A 16,506-nucleotide genomic window follows, 5' to 3' on the forward strand; every position below is an offset into this window, starting at 1 on the left:
GGCTCTGGGGAGAGGAGGGAGGCATGGATGTTTTGGAGAAAGAGGGGTCGAGTAGAGAGGGCAGGATTAGACCAAAGGGGGGGGGGTCTTGGATCGGAGGCTTTCTGCTGAGCCCCTTCCCTTAAAGTGGGGTTGGGGGGGGGAGGAAGTGGGGGGGGTCAGCCCTGTCACAGCTCCAGGCTGGCAGAGAGAGAAGGAAGCCAAAAAAGGAATGTTTTTAATGATGGTGGGTAGAAGATCCTCTTTCAGGCGTGACTCCACTTTCCTCACATGGTGGGGTCCAGGAGTGGGGACTCTCCTCTTTTATCAAGGAAACTGCAAGTGGGTGCCCACACCTAGGCAGGCTTATCTTTCACCAGGAAAATATGTTGGGTGGGAAAATGGCTGCAGGGCCTCTGAGGCTGCCTTTGCTTCTCCCTCCCTCCATCCCTCGAACCTGCATCTTCAGAGCTCCTCAGGACGGATGGAAGAGGCAGATCCTGCGAACCTAGCGAGGATGGAAGGGGGAAGATGGACGGTTGACCTGGTCCGGCTGCTTCCCCCAACCTCTGACCGTTCCCCTCCCGGACACTCAGAGAGATCTGGTGAGTGGCAGGGAATGGAGTTGGGGGCATGGAGGTTTGGGGAGTGGAAATAAGGAAATTCTGTGGCAAGATAAATCCCTGCAGGCTCCCTTTGCTTCTGCCTGAGTTACAGGGGGTTGGGGGGGGGGAGGATGGATGGATGGGAGGGAGGGACACCCCCCCAAGTGAGCAGAAAAGACACAGGGGGGAGAAAAGGCAAGGAGGTCTTGACTGGAAGAAGGGAGGGGAAGAGGACCAATGGGTTTCTGTGTGTCAGAAGAGGGAGAATATGCACAGCAGTCCATTGCAGATTTACTCATATGTAAGCTCCACTGAGTTCAATGGGATCTACTTTCAGGTCACTACTGAGCGTACCATGCCCGCCTTAAGGAAGATAGAGGAAGCAGACGGATTAATTTGGAATCACAAAAACATGTTTAAAAACTGTTGGGGACTGTTGCAGAGGGGATGTCCAGCGGCAGGAGAATATCTAGGGCAGGAGAATTCCCTGTAGGGCTGCTGAGACTTCCTTTGCTTCTTTTTCCGTCTCAGGAAAATGCCGCTTGTTTTGCCTTCTGAGCTCCTCAGGAAGGATGAAAGAGTCTGATTCTCCTGGTATGCCTCTCCTGGTATGGCCTGCAAAAGACCTTAAGGTCCATGAATAATCATAGTTTAGAGGTCCCAGGCCCTAAGTAAGTCAGATTATCCTCCACCAAGGCCAGGGCCTTCTTAGTGATAGCTCCGACCCGGTGGAATGCTCCGTCCCATGAGACCAGGGCCCTGCAGGATTTAACTTCCTTCCGCAGGGCCTGTTAGACAGAGCTATTCCACTTGGCTTTCAATTTGAACTTAGCCTGATCTTTTATTCCCCTTCCTTCCCTCCCCCTTCCCTTTTTATGAAGATCACCCGCTCTGGGATCCCACAGCTAATTCTCCCCTGGTCTCCTCGCTGGCCCAAATAGGACTAATTTAGCCAGCTAGCCCTGGTGATCATCTAATGTTTAGGTGGATGGATTTCCACCTAAATTGATTTTTGAATTCTGAATTTATTGTTATTCACATTTTATACTGTATTTTATGCTGTTTTTTGTTGCATCAATTAAGTGTTTTAAATTTGTTGTTAGCTGCATTTGAGCCCGGTTTTCTGAACCAGGAAGAAGGGGGAATAAATAAAAATTTATTTATTTATTTATTTATTTATTTATTTATTTTATTATTCTGCAAACCTAGCGAGGATGGAAGGAGGAAGATGGACGGTTGACCTGGTTAGGCTGTCTCCCACCACCTTTGAATGTTCCCTCCCAGGACCTTTAGAGAGATCTGGTGAGTTGCAGGGAATGGAGAGGGGGGCCTGGGGAGATGTTGGGGGGTGAGGAAGCTCCCCTGGCAAGAAAACAAGGAGGGCTGCAGGGCCAGAGCTCTGGACTGGCAGAGATTAAAGATAGGCAGGAAATGAATGTTTTCTCATGGTGACTTGGGCATAGCCAGGATTTGGGGGCTGCTGTCTACCAGCTCCATCTGGTACACAGGCTGAGACCCTACCTGCACACAGACTGTGGTACATGCTATGGTTATCTCCCGCTTGGATTGCTACAATGCACTGTAGGTGGGGCTGCTTTTGAAAGTGACTCGGAAACTACAATTAATCCAGAAAGTGGCAGCTCAACTGGTGACTGGGAGCAGTTGCCAGGAGTATATAACATCGGTCTTAAAGGCTCTACATCGGCTCAGAGTTTGTTTCTGAGCATCATTCAAAGTGTTGGTGCTGACCTTTAAAGCTCTGAACAGTCTTGACCCTGTAGACCTGAAGGAGCATCTCTAACCCCAGACACTGAGGTCCAGCTCTGGTTCCCTGATTGCCAGAAGTGAAGTTACAGGGAACTAGGCAGTGGGCCTGCTCAGTGGTGGCACCCTTCAGATGTCAAGCAGATAAAGAACTATGTAGCTTTTAGAAGACATCTGAAGGCAGTCCTGTATTGGGCAGTTTGATGTTTTATATATGCTGTGGCTGAGGAAACCCAGCCAGATGGGCAGGGTATAAATAATAAAATCACCATCATCATCATCAGATGTTACAGAAAGTCTCACTAGGATGGTGATTTGGATTACATTTTTAATTGTCATCTTCCCTTAACTTTAGCAGGTGATGAACACGACAGTCGTTGTTCTCGGGTCTCATCAGAAAGAAAGAAGCATGAAGTCAAAGGAAGGACCTTTCAAGATCAAGAGGAAACAAGACCACAAGAGAAAAACCAAGAAGAAAATAGGAGGTATGAAGGCCTTCTAATGCAGACTGATAACGACCATCAAATCCCAGTCCAGAAAAAACATCAGAAGGGGGAGAGAACAAATGAGAGACCTTTATGTGGCAAAACATTCCAAAGTAAATCTAGGTTCAATTCACACTGCAGAATCCACACAGAGGAGAAACCGTGTAAATGCTTGGTGTGTGGAAAGAACTTCAGTGACAGTTCTGGCCTAAAATCACATGAAACAATTCACGCAGGACAGGAATCATACAAATGCCTAGAATGTGGAAAGGGTTTCAAGTGCCACTCATACCTTAAAAGACATTACAAAGTCCACACTGAGGAGAAACCATATACCTGTTTAGAGTGTGGAAAGGCCTTCACTAGCAGATCAAGCCTTGTATATCATAAAAAAATCCACACAGGGGAGAAACCATATACCTGTTTTGAGTGTGGAAAGGCCTTTACTAGCAGCTCAGGCCTTGCAATGCATCAAAAAATCCACACAGGGGAGAAGCCGTATAAATGTTTGGAGTGCGGAATGAGCTTCGGTTACAGCTCAAGTCTTACATTGCATCAAAGAATTCACACTGGGGAGAAATCTTATAAATGTTCGGAGTGCGGAAGGAGCTTTGCTCACAGTGTTAGCCTTACTACACATAAGAGAACCCACACAGGGGAGAAACCATATAAATGCTTGGAATGTGGAAAGTGCTTCAGCCAGAGTTCAAACCTTAGTTCACATAAGAGAACTCACACTGGTGAGAAGCCGTATAAATGCTTTGAGTGTGGGAAGAGCTTCAGTCAGAGTTCACGCCTCACTGTGCATGAGCGAATCCATACAGGGGAAAAACCATATAAATGTGTGACATGTGGAAAGAGCTTTAGTAACCGCACATACCTTGTTTGCCATCGCAGAATACATTCAGAAGAGAAGCCATATAAGTGCTTTGAGTGTGGAAAGAGCTTCCGGCATGGTACAGGCCTTCATAAACATCAAAAAATTCACAGAGGTGAAAAACCATATACATGTGTTGAGTGTGGAAAGAGCTTCACTCAAAGCTCACACCTTAAATGTCATCAAAGAATTCACACAGGGGTGAAACCATATACCTGTTTTGAGTGTGGAAAGAACTTCACTGAAAGCTCAAGCCTTAGATCTCATCACAAAGTTCACACAGGGGAGAAACCATATAAATGTTTGGACTGTGGAAAGAGATTTGCACATCGATCTGGCCTTACTTCTCATAAAAGAATTCACACAGGGGAGAAACCATATATATGTTTGGACTGTGGAAAGAGATTTGCACAGGGATCTGCCCTTACTTCTCATAAAAGAACTCACACAGGTGAGAAACCATATAAATGTTTGGAGTGTGGAAAGAGATTTGCACATCAATCTGGCCTTACTTCTCATAAAAGAACTCACACAGGTGAGAAACCATATAAATGTTTAGAGTGTGGAAAGAGATTTGCACATAGATCTGGCCTTACTTCTCATAAAAGAACTCACATGGGATAAACCATATATATACTTGGAATGTGGGAAAAGATTTGGTCAGATTAAACAAATCATTTTGCATAAGTGAATCAAGATGGGGAAAATATTTCGATTCTTGTAATGAGGAAAGCACTTTAAGAGGAGCACCGCTAATTTGCAAGATATAGGTTTATTGGATTTGGAGGGACATCATAACCGTTGGGGTTGGCACCATTATTGAATTTATGGAAAGGAAAAAATACACAGAGATTTCTCAAATCATATTATAAGGAGATCACTTCTTAAAGTTTAGGAGAAATACAAAGATCAGTTGGAGCCTAAAATCCCGTGGTGGGCCTCTCCAAGCAGAGGCCACAGTGGTGAAGAAAAAAAATACGTTGTGAAATTGGCCTACTTATAAAATAATTTTAAAAGAAGATAACCAACTGAAACTTAAAAGTTTTGAGGAATTAAGAGATATTATTACAGATTGGTTCCAATATTATCCAATATTCAAAAAAATTAATGTAGATAAAAAGGGTTTGCCAAGGAAACCTCAAGATTTGAGTTACATCAGCCGTGATAAAGTGGTGTCAAGACTTTGGGTATGTTATAACAATGTCCCAATGGGAAAATCTGTGGAAGAATAGTTGGAGATTTACCACGTGCTATGCCATAAGGGAAAACGTTTAAAAATGCAGCACCGGTGGTATTTAACTCCATGGAAATTAGCCACAATGTACAAAGGAGCCAAAAGTTACTGTTGTGGAGATCAAACAGGCTCACTGTATCATATATGGTGGCAATGTAGCAAAATAAAGAAATTTTGGGAGGAAATCCATTCAGAATTAGAAAAAATGTTAAGACTTTCCTTTACAGTGGGACCTCGGGTTAAGAACTTAATTTGTTCTGGAGGTCCATTCTTAACCTGAAACTGTTCTTAACTTGAGGTACCACTTTAGCTAATGTGGCCTCCTGCTGCTACCGCGTGATTTCTGTTGTCATCCTGAAACAAAGTTCTTAACCGAGGTACTATTTCTGAGATAGTGGAGTCTGTAACCTGAAGCATCTGTAACCTGAGGTGTCTGTAACACGAGGTACCACTGTAATAGAAAGCCAGAGGCACATCTGTTGGGGATCACTGACTCAGATATTCAAAAACAAATTAAAGGTATTTTTTTGTATGCAACAGTGGCAGCGAGAGTCCTTATAGCCATCAAGGTGGAAAAGCAACATAATTCCTTCCAGACAGGAGTGGATTCAAAAATTGACTGAATATGCTGAATTAGATAGCTTATCAGGAAAAAATAAACCGAGAGCTGAATTTGTATCAAAATGGGAGTGCCTGATCACCCCATCTGTCTCCTGAGAAATCTCTATGTGGGACAAGAAGCGACAGTTAGTACTGGATATGGAACAACTGATTGGTTCAAAATTTGGAAAGGAGTATGACAAGGCTGTATATTGTCTCCCTGCTTATTTAACTTATGTGCAGAATTCATCATGCGAAAGGCTGGGCTGGATGAATCCCAAGCCGGAATTAAGATTGCCGGAATAAATATCAACAACCTCAGATATGCAGATGACACAACCTTGATGGCAGAAAGTGAGGAAGAATTAAAGAACCTTTTATTGAGGGTGAAAGAGGAGAGCGCAAAATATGGTCTGAAGTTGAACATCAAAAAGGGACATTCTTTCACCTTTGGTGGACTTGTCCAAAAGTGAAGGCCCTCTGGGAAATGATCTACAATGAGTTAAAAAAGGTGTTTAGGTACACCTTTCCCAAGAAACCAGAGGCCTTCCTCCTGGGCATTGTGGACCAAAGGGTGTTAAAGAAGGATAGAACACTTTTTATGTATGCAACCACAGCAGCAAGAATACTTATTGCAAAATATTGGAAGACACAAGATCTTCCCACGCTGGAAGAGTGGCAGACGCAGTTGATGGACTATATGGAACTGGCTGAAATGACTGGCAGAATCCGAGATTTGGGAGAAGAGACAATGGAAGAAGACTGGAAAAAATTTAAGGACTATTTACAAAAACATTATAAGCTGTATGAATGTTAAGAATCTGCATGACTTGGAAAATTTAGCTCCTGCAACTAGATTGGAAACAGAAAGTTAAGTTACAAGTAAGAAAAAGCTGAAATTTAAAGCTATTATTTTAGCTTTATTATTTTAAGGTATAAATATTTGACAAAAGGTACTTTAAATTTAGAAGTAAAATATTTTGAAAGATATAAATAAGACTCGAAACAAGGTAATAATTTGCTGATATGTTTTATTGTAAAGAATGCAGGGTGAGGGAGATGTGGGGAAGTTCAGTTAACAATTTAAAAATGTACTCTGAAAGTTGGATTATTTTTCTCTTTTCCTTTCTATCCTTTTTTTCTTTTCTGTAAACTGAAAATATAATAAAAATTTTATTAAAAAAAAAGAAGTTGAACATCAAAAAAACGAAGATCATGGCCACTGGGCCTATCACCTCCTGGCAAATAGAAGGGGGGGAAATGGAGGCAGTGAGAGATTTTACTTTCTTGGGCTCCATCATCACTGCAGATGGTGACAGCAGCCACAAAATTAAAAGACGCCTGCTTCTTGGGAGAAAAGCGATGACAAACCTAGACAGCATCTTAAAAAGCAGAGAAATCACCTTGCCAATAAAGGTCCATATAGTTAAAGCTGTGGTTTCCCCAGTAGTGATGTGTGGAAGTGAGAGCTGGACCATAAAAAAGGCTGATTGCTGAAGAATTGATGCTTTTGAATTATGGTGCTGGAGGAGACTCTTGAGAGTCCCATGGACTGCAAGAAGATCAAACCTCTCCATTCTGAAGGAAATCAGCCCTGAGTGCTCACTGGAAGGACAGATCGTGAAGCTGAGGCTCCAATACTTTGGCCACCTCATGAGAAGAGAAGACTCCCTGGAAAAGACCCTGATGCTGGGAAAGATGGAGGGCACAAGGAGAAGGGGACGACAGAGGACGAGATGGCTGGACAGTGTTCTTTAAGCTACCAGCATGAGTTTGACCAAACTGCGGGAGGCAGTGGAAGACAGGAGTGCCTGGTGTGCTCTGTTCCATGGGGTCACGAAGAGTCGGACACGACTAAATGACTAAACAAAAAAAAAACTGTGTAAAAATAATATAAAAAATAATATTTTGGTATGGCAGTAAAGTTATTTAGAAAGAACTAAGGAATAAATGGGAGGTTGGGTTTAATGATAATGAGATTTTTTTTACTGTAACAATAAATTGCAATCTCAAATTTATGTCATATTCTTTATCTTACTAATAACAATAGATAGTTTAAGTTTTCTTTTCCTTCCCCCCTTCTCAATTTGTACTCTTTATTGGTATTGTCTTTTTGTAATATTTTTTTTCCAGTTATGTAATTTTGTCCCAGTTATGTAAGAGAGCTTCTTTCACTTCTTTCATTTAAATCCACGTAAATACAGAGATTACAATTACTTCCTGGCTTTCCGACTCTTCCTGCATCTGTATTTTATGCAAGGAGTAAAAATACATCTAATCCTAAGCTTTAGGAAGAAATTTCTGACTGCAAGTGAGATGAGCTACCTTGGAAAGTGGTGAACTCTCCTTCCTTTTTTTTAGGTTTTTCAGCAGAGGTCGGGTTGTTTTTCCTGCATTGCAGGGGGTTGGTCTAGATCAGGGATTGTCGACCTGGTCCCTACTGCCTACTAGTAGGCATTTCAGGATTCTAACTGGGCAGTAGGGGGTTCTGAATCCTCCCATCAAATCCTGGTGGGCGGTAAGGAAATTTTACCATCAAGAAAGATGCATTAGTGGGCGTTAAGTATAAAAAGGTTGACTACCCCTGGACTGGGACGTAGGTGGTGCTGTCGTCTAATCCACAGACCCTAGGGCTTTCCGATCAGAAGGTCGGTGGTTCGAATCCCTGCGACGGCGTGAGCTCCCGTTGCTCGGTCCCTGCTTCTGCCAACCTAGCAGTTCGGAAGCACATCAAAGTGCAAGTAGATAAATAGGTACCGCTCTGGTGGGAAGGTAAACGGTGTTTCCGTGTGCTGCTCTGGTTCGCCAGAAGCGGCTTAGTCATGCTGGCCACATGACCTGGAAGCTGTACCCCGGCTCCCTTGGCCAGTAAAGTGAGATGAGCGCCGCAACCCCAGAGTCATCCGCCACTAGACTTAACGGTCAGGGGTCCCTTTACCTTTACCCCTGGACTAGATGATTCTTGTGGTGCCTTCCAACACTACATTTCCCTGGTCCTGAATGGGGTAACTGTGCCCCTGAAGGACCAGGTGCACAGCCTGGGAGTCATTTTGGACTCACAGCTGTCCATGGAGGCACAGGTTAAATCTGTGCCCAGGGCAGCTGTGTACCAGCTCCATCTGGTACGCAGGATGAGACCCTATCTGCCTGCGGACTGCCTCACCAGAGTGGTGCATGCTCTGGTTATCTACCGCTTGGACTACTGCAATGCGCTCTACGCGGGGCTACCTTTGAAGGTGACCCGGAAACTACAACTAATCCAGAACGCAGCAGCCAGACTGGTGACAGGGAGCGGCCGCCGAGACCATATAACACCGGTCTTGAAAGACCTACATTGGCTCCCAGTACGTTTCCGAGCACAATTCAAAGTGTTGGTGCTGACCTTTAAAGCCCTAAACGGCCTCGGTCCAGTATACCTGAAGGAGCGTCTCCACCCCCATTGTTCTACCCGGACACTGAGGTCCAGCACCGAGGGCTTTCTGGCGGTTCCCTCACTGTGAAAAGCCAAGTTACAGGGAACCAGGCAGAGGGCCTTCTTGGTAGTGGCGCCCTCCCTGTGGAACGCCCTCCCACCAGATGTCAAAGAGAACAACAACTACCAGACTTTTAGAAGACATCTGAAGGCAGCCCTGTTTAGGGATGCTTTTAATGTTTGATGTATCACAGTATTTTAATATTCTTTTGGAAGCCGCCCAGAGTGGCTGGGGAGGCCCAGCCAGATGGGCGGGGTATAAATAATAAATTATTATTATTATTATTATTATTATTATTATTATTATTATTAGTATTATTCTTTGACCTTGAGTTTCCGGTTCTGGTCTTGCACCATGGCAGCAGCTCCCTCGACATTGGAGGGAGGCACAAATGAAGGGGTAGGGAACGAAAGGGTTTAAGCATTCCTGGAAACCTCCTGGGGTATGAGGGAGCAGGCTGACCCCCGGTCGACTCAACGGCTCGCTCCCGTGCAGATCAGCATGGGGGCAGATAGAGGAGTTGGGTACTCACCTTTGCCATGATGCAATCCCCTCGGACCGCCATCAAAAGCGGAGGTTCTCCTTATAATTGGATTTTATTGACCGTGCACTGGAGGAGATGTGGACACTAGAAGCTATATGTGGTTTGAAAGGAGTGAAGGTGGGGAGAACCTTGTTGTTTTGACCGATGTCATTGGGAAACCAGAGCTTAACCCCACCACCACCCAAATAAATTTAAGGAGGTGTTGACATACAATCTATTTTTAAGAGGAAGGACATTGGCTAAACAGCAAAACGCTACCATGGAGGTGAGAGGAATTTCACAAGGGCACATGAATAGCAGTGGTCCCCGAATGCTTGGAGAGAAAAACCATTCCAGTGTAAGACAAGGAAGAAAATGGTGAATGTTTGAAAGTTGTTGATCAACTCAAAGCAGAGGCCTGTTGTTTATCTGGAAGTGGGATGGAGGGGGAGCTGTGTTGAGGAGGACAGGAGTTAATCTTGTGACTTCAGGTCCGCCCTGAACCACGCTGGAAGGACAACATTGGAACAACATTCCTACTGCCCAAGGTCGCAGTAGGAAAAACATCAGTGGCAGAGATATACCCATTTTGACTCTTCTGCACCCTATCTGCATAACTTAGCAGTTATAAAATATAGACGTGCATTTACTCTCACAAGATTGAATATACTGCCTTTGGTTGTAATTGAGGGACGATTCCACACGAAAAACGGTTATGTCCCTGTGGAGATGGCAGTACCGAATCAGTGGCGCATGTCCTTCTGGTTTGCACTCTATATAAAGATTTGAAGAGTGAGGTTATCACCCCTATTTTATTGTCCATTCCGGGTCACCCAGCCCCTGTCACAGTGTTTTTTCTCTCAGCAGACCAAGATGGGCCAGTGACATCAAAGGTTGCAAGGTTTTTAGCTGGGGCAATTAGAATAAGATCCACTATCTGACTATTGATTCGAAACCCCAAAATGTATTTTATATAATTGAGTTTTTATCTTTTCGCTGCTTCCGCACATGCGCGTAACATCATTTTACTTTGTGTTCTACTGTAACATAACAGGGCTGTGAAACGTCCCACCTTCATATCAAGAGGGGCACTCTAACCACTATGCCACAACTGCCCCACATTTGAACCTTGGAGCAGACCCTCTGCAGAATGCAAATCCCACCGCCCTGGGAATGCAGTAAGAGAAGGAGAGCGTGCCCCCCTCCAAGGGAAGGGGGCGCTTTGAGGGGTCCCCATAGGCAGAATCCGCAATGTCTCCAGCACCACGCAGTTTGGGTTGGGGTGGGAGAGGCGCTGGCTCTTCAAGGGTTAAAAGCAGCGATTATATTTTGACAGAGAGAACCTCCTGGGGGAGAGGAAAAGCGTCACTTCCTCCTCTGTTTGTCATATCCTCCTGCATTTGAACAACTGCAAGGGAGGAGATTTCGTAGCACGGAAGACTGTGCCTTCTGCAAGGTAGGGAAAAGAGGGAGGTGTGTGATTTTAGGGGGGGGGCTCCCGTGCGAGAGCAGCTCCTTCGCAGGAGAGAAGCCCCCCAGGAGAGGGCACTTTTGCAAAGGGGCAGGGGTGGGAGGGCGCATGCGTGGGGTTGCACCCCCAATTCAGCATCCCAAGAGCTGCGATGAGTGCAAATGGCTTTAAGGGGTGCAGGGGCGTCCCAGGAGGAGAGCACGGCCAGAAGGCAGGTGGGAGAGGACCCCCCCCCCCCCAAAAAAAAGGAAAGGGGGCAGGATGGCTCTGGGAAGAGGTGAGAAGGGAGACATTCATGTTTTGGGAAAAGAGGGGGAGGGAGGGCAGGGTCAGCTGGAAACTCATTTCAGCTCTAGACGGCATGGGCTCTTTTATCTTCGCTGCCTTCCCTGTCTGGGGGTGTTCAGGAGGAAAGCCCCCAAGGAGGGCGCAGTCTCTCTGTATGGCAGACCAGCCCTAGGAAGGAACCAAGATGCTGGGAGAGATGGAGGAGGGACGACTTTAAGGATGGGAAGAGGAGAACCGCTGGCCATAAAATGTCATCAGTTTCTCACCACCAGCAACTGCTGCAGCAAAGTTGGCAGAGTGAAAATGAAGCCAGGAAAGGAAATAAATGTTTTTAATGGTGGTGGGATGAAGATCTTATTTCAGGCATGACTCCACTTTTCATGCAGGGCTTCACCTTCACCAGGAAAATGTCTTGGGCAGGAGGCCTCTGAGGCTCTCTTTGCTTCTTCCTCCCTCCCAGGAGCCTGCAGCTTCTGAGCTCTTCAATCCAAGCGAGGATGGAAGGAGGAAGATGGACGGTTGACCTGGACAGACTGTCTCCTGCATCCCTCCAAACAACTTCTGAGCGTTGCCTCCCAGGACTCTCAGAGGCATCTCGTGAGTTCCTAGGAAATGGAGATAGGGACTTGGGAGGATGGAGAGTGGAAGCAAGGAATAAGATAAAGGGGGGAGATTTTACTGTGGAGGCTGTGGGTGGGCCCCCGATATATTGGGAGGCATCCCCTCCGGCAGGAAAATCCCTGGAGGGGCTCTGAGGCCGCCTTTGCTTCTCTCTCGCCCCCAAAATCTGCAGCTTGTTTAAACTTCTGAGTCCTGCAAAATAGTTCCAAAGAGGCTGGATTTGTGGTCCTGAGCTGGGGCTCCCCACCTCTGAGGCTGGGAGAGGTTGGCTGAGTTTCAGAGGGTTGGGGATGGAGAAGAAGAAATGGATGGGTGGGGGCTGGGGGGAAACCCTCCCTCAAGCAAGCAGAAAAGACAGGAGAACATGCAATGTAAGAAGGTCTTGACTTGAAGGAAGGCAAGGGAGAGGTCTTCTCCAATGTCTCTCACCTGGAGCATGCACCAGTATGTTGCCAGAAGAGGAGGAATAGGCAGAGGAGCCCTATATAGATATAAAAACAACTGAGTTCAATGGGATCTACTTTCAGGTCACTACTGTGCCCCCCATGCCATGAGGCCTCGAAGGAAGACATGGAATGGTGCAAGGCCCATGCCACCTGGCCAAGGGGGTGGAGCCCAGTCTCCCCTTCAACAGCCAAAAGAGGCTCCTGGGAGGCCACTGGGACATTGCTGGAACAACTCTTGGGTTGGGGCAACTGGCTAAAATGCTTTAAAAGGTTCTGATTTTTGTTCCTCCGTTTTGTTTTCGTCGGGTTGGTGTTGGTTAATTGTTTAGTTGGGGTGGGTGGTTATTTTAATTTGGGTAAAGCTGTAAACATGTTGTTGTTATTATTGTTGCTATTCTTATTATTGGTTTGTTTGTTGCCTGTATAGGATATTTCTGTTTTTTCTGTTTGATGTTTTGGTCTGTTTTTATATATGCTGTTAGCTGCACAGGGTGGCTGTGAGAAGCCTACCAGATTGGGGGATATAAATTTTACATATATGCCCCATTTGGGCTTCTGCAGGGGCAGGAGAATATCTAGGGCAGAGGAATCCCTGCAGCTTCTCTGAGGCTCCTTTTACTTCTCCCTCCTTCTCTCCCTCCCTCCCTCCCTCCCTCCCAGGGAACCAGCAGCTTGTTTAGGCTTCTTAGCTCCTCAGGAAGGATGAAACAGGCTGATCCTCTTTCACCCTCTTTCTGCTAATAACAACCCCTTGAAGATCCCGGCCCCCAGGGAAATTAGACTGGCCTTGTCTAGAGCCAGGGCCTTTTCAGCCGTGGCCCCGGCCTGGTGGACCGCTCTCCCACAAGAGACCAGGGCCCTGTGGGGTTTGACATCTTTCCGCAGGGCCTGCAAGACGGAGCTGTTCCGCCAGGCCTTTGGGCAGGATGCAGTTTGACTTACTTTCCTTTGTATAAAACAAGCCCGAAGGAGGCCCCCAACCTGCTCACAGGTCCTTCTATGATCAGTGGAAACAGTTGGTCCTGGCAAGTATTAACCACTCTCAATTCCAACCTGATAATTGCCAACTGCTTAGATATTAACTTGTCTGAATTAATATTAAGATGTATTTTAATTAATTGATGTCTGTTTTTATGCATATTGTGTTGTTTTTATGATGTTAGCCACTCTGGGCCCTGCCTTGGCCGGAGAGGGCAGGATACAAAAACTATTATTATTATTATTATTATTATTATTATTATTATTATTATCCTGCAGACCTAGCAGGGATGGAAGGGGGAAGATGGATGGTTGACCTGGTCAGGCTATCTCCCAAAATCTTTGAATGTTCCCTCCCAGGATCTGCAGTGGGATCTGGTGAGTTGCAGGGAATGGAGATGGGGGCCTGTGAAGATGTTGGGGGGTGAGGAAGCCCCCCTGGCAAGAAAACGAGGAAGGCTGCAGGGCCAGAGTTCTGGGCTGTGAGAGATAAAAGGTAGAAAAGGAAAGGAATGTTTCTCAATGCTGGAATGGGTGCAGGATTTTTGTTGGGGGGGGCCATAACCGGTGTGATCGGTCAGTTAGTTAAGTATTTCTAATGTTTTACCATGGAGGCGCAGGTAAGTTCTGTGTCCAGGGCAGCTGTCTACCAGCTCCATCTGGGTCACAGGCTGAGACCCTCCCTGCCCATGGACTGTCTGCCCAGACAGAGTGGTGCATATTCAAGTTATCTCCCGCTTGGACTACTGCAATGCACTCTAGTTGGGTTTACCTTTAAAGGTGACTCAGAAATTACAATTTATCCAGAATGTGGCAGCTAGACTGGTGACTGGGAGCGACTGCCAGGAGCTTATAACACCGGTCCTAAAGGATCTTCACTGGCTCCCAGTACGTTTCCAAGCACAATTCAAAGTATTTGTGCTGACCTTTAAAGCCCTAAATGGCCTCGGCCCTGTAGACCTGTAGGAGTCTTTCCACCCCCATTGCTCAACCCTAGACACAGAGGTCCAGCTCTGAGGGACTTCTGCTGGTTGCCAGAAGCGAAGTTACAGGGAACCAGGGAGAGGGCCTTCTCAGTGGTGGCCCCCTCCCTGTGGAACGCCCTCCCTTGTCAAGGAGATAAAGAACTACGTAACTTTTAGAAGACATCTGAAGGCAGTCCTGTATTGGGCAGTTTTTAATGTTTGATGTTTTACCATGTTTTACCATGTTACCACTCTGGGCCCTGCCTCGGCTGGAGAGGCCAGGATACAAAAATTATTATTATTATTATTATTATTATTATTATTATTATCATCCTGCAGACCTAGCACGGATGGAAAGGGGAAGATGGACAGTTGACCTGGTCAGGCTGTCTCGCACCACCTCTGACTGTTCCCTCCCAGGACCTTTAGAGAGATCTGGTGAGTCTCAGGGAATGGAGAGGGGGGCCTGAGGAAACGTTGGGGTTGAGGAAGCCCCCCTGGCAAGAAAACGAGGAAGGCTGCAGGGCAAGAGCTCTGGGCTAGCAGAGATAAAAGGTAGAAAGAAAGGACATGAATGTTTTTTAATGGTGACATGGGCATAGTCAGAGTTTTGGGGCTGTTGTCTACCAGCTCCATCACAGGCTAAGTCCCTACCTGCACACAGACTGTGGTACATGCTATGGTTATCTCCCGCTTGGATTGCTACAATGCACTCTAGGTGGGGCTGCCTTTGAAGATGACTCGGAAAGTACAATTAATCCAGAAAGCAGCAGCTCAACTGGTGACTGGGAGCAGTTGCCAGGAGCATATAACACTGGTCTTAAAGGATCTACATTGGCTCAGAGTTTGTTTCTGAGCATTATTCAAAGCGTTGGTGCTGACCTTTAAAGCCCTAAACGGCCTCGGCTCTGTAGACCTGAATGGGCATCTCCACCTCCATCGTTCTGCCCGGACACTGAGGTCCAACTCTGAGGGTCTTCTGCTGGTTTCGTCACAGTAAGAAGTGAAGTAGTGGAACCAGCCCTGTGGAACACCCTCCCATCAGATGTCAAGGAGATAAAGAACTACGTAGCTTTTAGAAGACATCTGAAGGCAGCCCTGTATTGGGAAGTTTTTAATGTTTGCTGTTTTCCCTTAATTTTAGCAGGTGATGACCAGGACAATAATGGTTCTCGGGGCTCATCAGAAAGAAATAAGCATGAAGCGAAGAGAACAAATGATAGCCCTTCGTGTGGCAAAACGTTCAAAGGTAAATTGAGCCTCAGCCCACACTGCAGAAACCACTCCGAGGAGAGACTGTGTAAATGCTTGGTGTGTGGAAAGAGCTTCAGTGACAGCTCAGGCCTAAAATCACATGAAAAAATTCACGCAGGACAGGAATCATACAAATGCCTAGAATGTGGAATGAGTTTCAAGCGCCACTCAAACCTTAAAATACATCAGGAAGTCCACAGCAGGGAAAAATCACATAGGTGCTTTGAGTGTGGAAAGAGCTTCAGTCGCAGCAGAAGCCTTAAATCACATCAAAAAATCCACAGGGAGGAGAAACCATATACCTGTTTTGACTGTGGAAAGAGCTTCCATTACAGCACATGTCTTCTATCTCATCAAAAAATCCACACAGGGGAGAAGCCGTATAAATGTTTGGAGTGCGGAATGAGCTTTGGTTACAGCTCAAGTCTTATATCGCACCAAAGAATTCACACAGGAGAGAAATCTTATAAATGTACGGAGTGCGGAAGGAGCTTTGCTCACAGTGCTACCCTTGCTTCACATAAGAGAACCCACACCGGGGACAAACCATATAAATGCTTGGAATGTGGAAAGACCTTCAGCCAGAGTTCACACCTTAGTTCACATAAGAGAACTCACACTGGTGAGAAGCCGTATAAATGCTTTGAGTGTGGGAAGAGCTTCAGTCAGAGTTCACACCTTACTGTGCATGAGCGAATCCATACAGGGGAAAAACCATATAAATGTGTGACATGTGGAAAGAGCTTTAGTAACTGCACATACCTTGTTTGCCATCGCAGAATCCATACAGGAGAGAAGCCCTATAAGTGCTTTGAGTGTGGAAAGAGCTTCAGCCAGGGTACAAGCCTTACATTACATCAAAAAACTCACAAAGGTGAAAAACCGTATGCATGTTTTGAGTGTGGAAAGAGCTTCACTCAAAGCTCAAGCCTTGAATCTCATC

General features: G+C 46.0%; 3 protein-coding genes across 8 annotated transcripts in view; 2 read left to right on the forward strand and 1 right to left on the reverse strand.

Moving 5' to 3' along the window:
* LOC310837761 (uncharacterized protein) overlaps positions 1-16,506 on the reverse strand; it is a 166,720-nt gene that overhangs the window by 5,811 nt on the left and 144,403 nt on the right. The gene's annotated exons all lie outside the window — the stretch shown is intronic.
* Positions 1-16,506, forward strand: part of LOC310839540 (uncharacterized protein) — a gene marked incomplete at its 3' end in the record, with an annotated part of 28,630 nt that overhangs the window by 354 nt on the left and 11,770 nt on the right. Inside the window, exons 2-3 of the mRNA XM_083728177.1 lie at positions 11,760-11,896; positions 15,454-15,558. Of these exons, the coding sequence (XP_083584303.1) occupies positions 11,797-11,896; positions 15,454-15,558 (205 nt within the window). The 5' untranslated portion in view covers positions 11,760-11,796. The remainder of the gene's footprint in view (positions 1-11,759; positions 11,897-15,453; positions 15,559-16,506) is intronic.
* LOC310837347 (uncharacterized protein) lies at positions 117-5,971 on the forward strand. 6 transcript variants are annotated; one of them, XM_083723783.1, is made up of 4 exons: positions 117-584; positions 1,116-1,178; positions 1,794-1,886; positions 2,704-5,971. In XM_083723783.1, the coding sequence occupies exons 1-4, from the start codon at positions 212-214 to the stop codon at positions 4,332-4,334; spliced, it is 2,160 nt and encodes a 719-aa protein (XP_083579909.1). In that variant the 5' UTR covers positions 117-211; the 3' UTR covers positions 4,335-5,971. The 6 variants fall into 6 exon arrangements, with proteins under 6 accessions (XP_083579909.1, XP_083579910.1, XP_083579911.1 ...); XM_083723784.1 differs by having other exon boundaries at positions 2,707-5,971; XM_083723785.1 differs by lacking the exon at positions 1,116-1,178.

This window comes from Podarcis gaigeae (assembly GCF_964106915.1).
Source record: "Podarcis gaigeae genome assembly, chromosome: 2".
NCBI lineage: Eukaryota > Metazoa > Chordata > Lepidosauria > Squamata > Lacertidae > Podarcis > Podarcis gaigeae.

What these genes read in the sequence shown, in the direction of transcription:
- LOC310837347 (XM_083723783.1), top strand. Translation starts at nt 212, where the DNA reads ATGTTTTTAATGATGGTGGGTAGAAGATCCTCTTTCAGGCGTGACTCC. An exon ending in GAAAGAGTCTGATTCTCCTG is followed by an intron (nt 1,179 to 1,793) that starts GTATGCCTCTCC and finishes CTGCAAACCTAG; the next exon opens with CGAGGATGGAAGGAGGAAGA. An exon ending in AGGACCTTTAGAGAGATCTG is followed by an intron (nt 1,887 to 2,703) that starts GTGAGTTGCAGG and finishes CCTTAACTTTAG; the next exon opens with CAGGTGATGAACACGACAGT.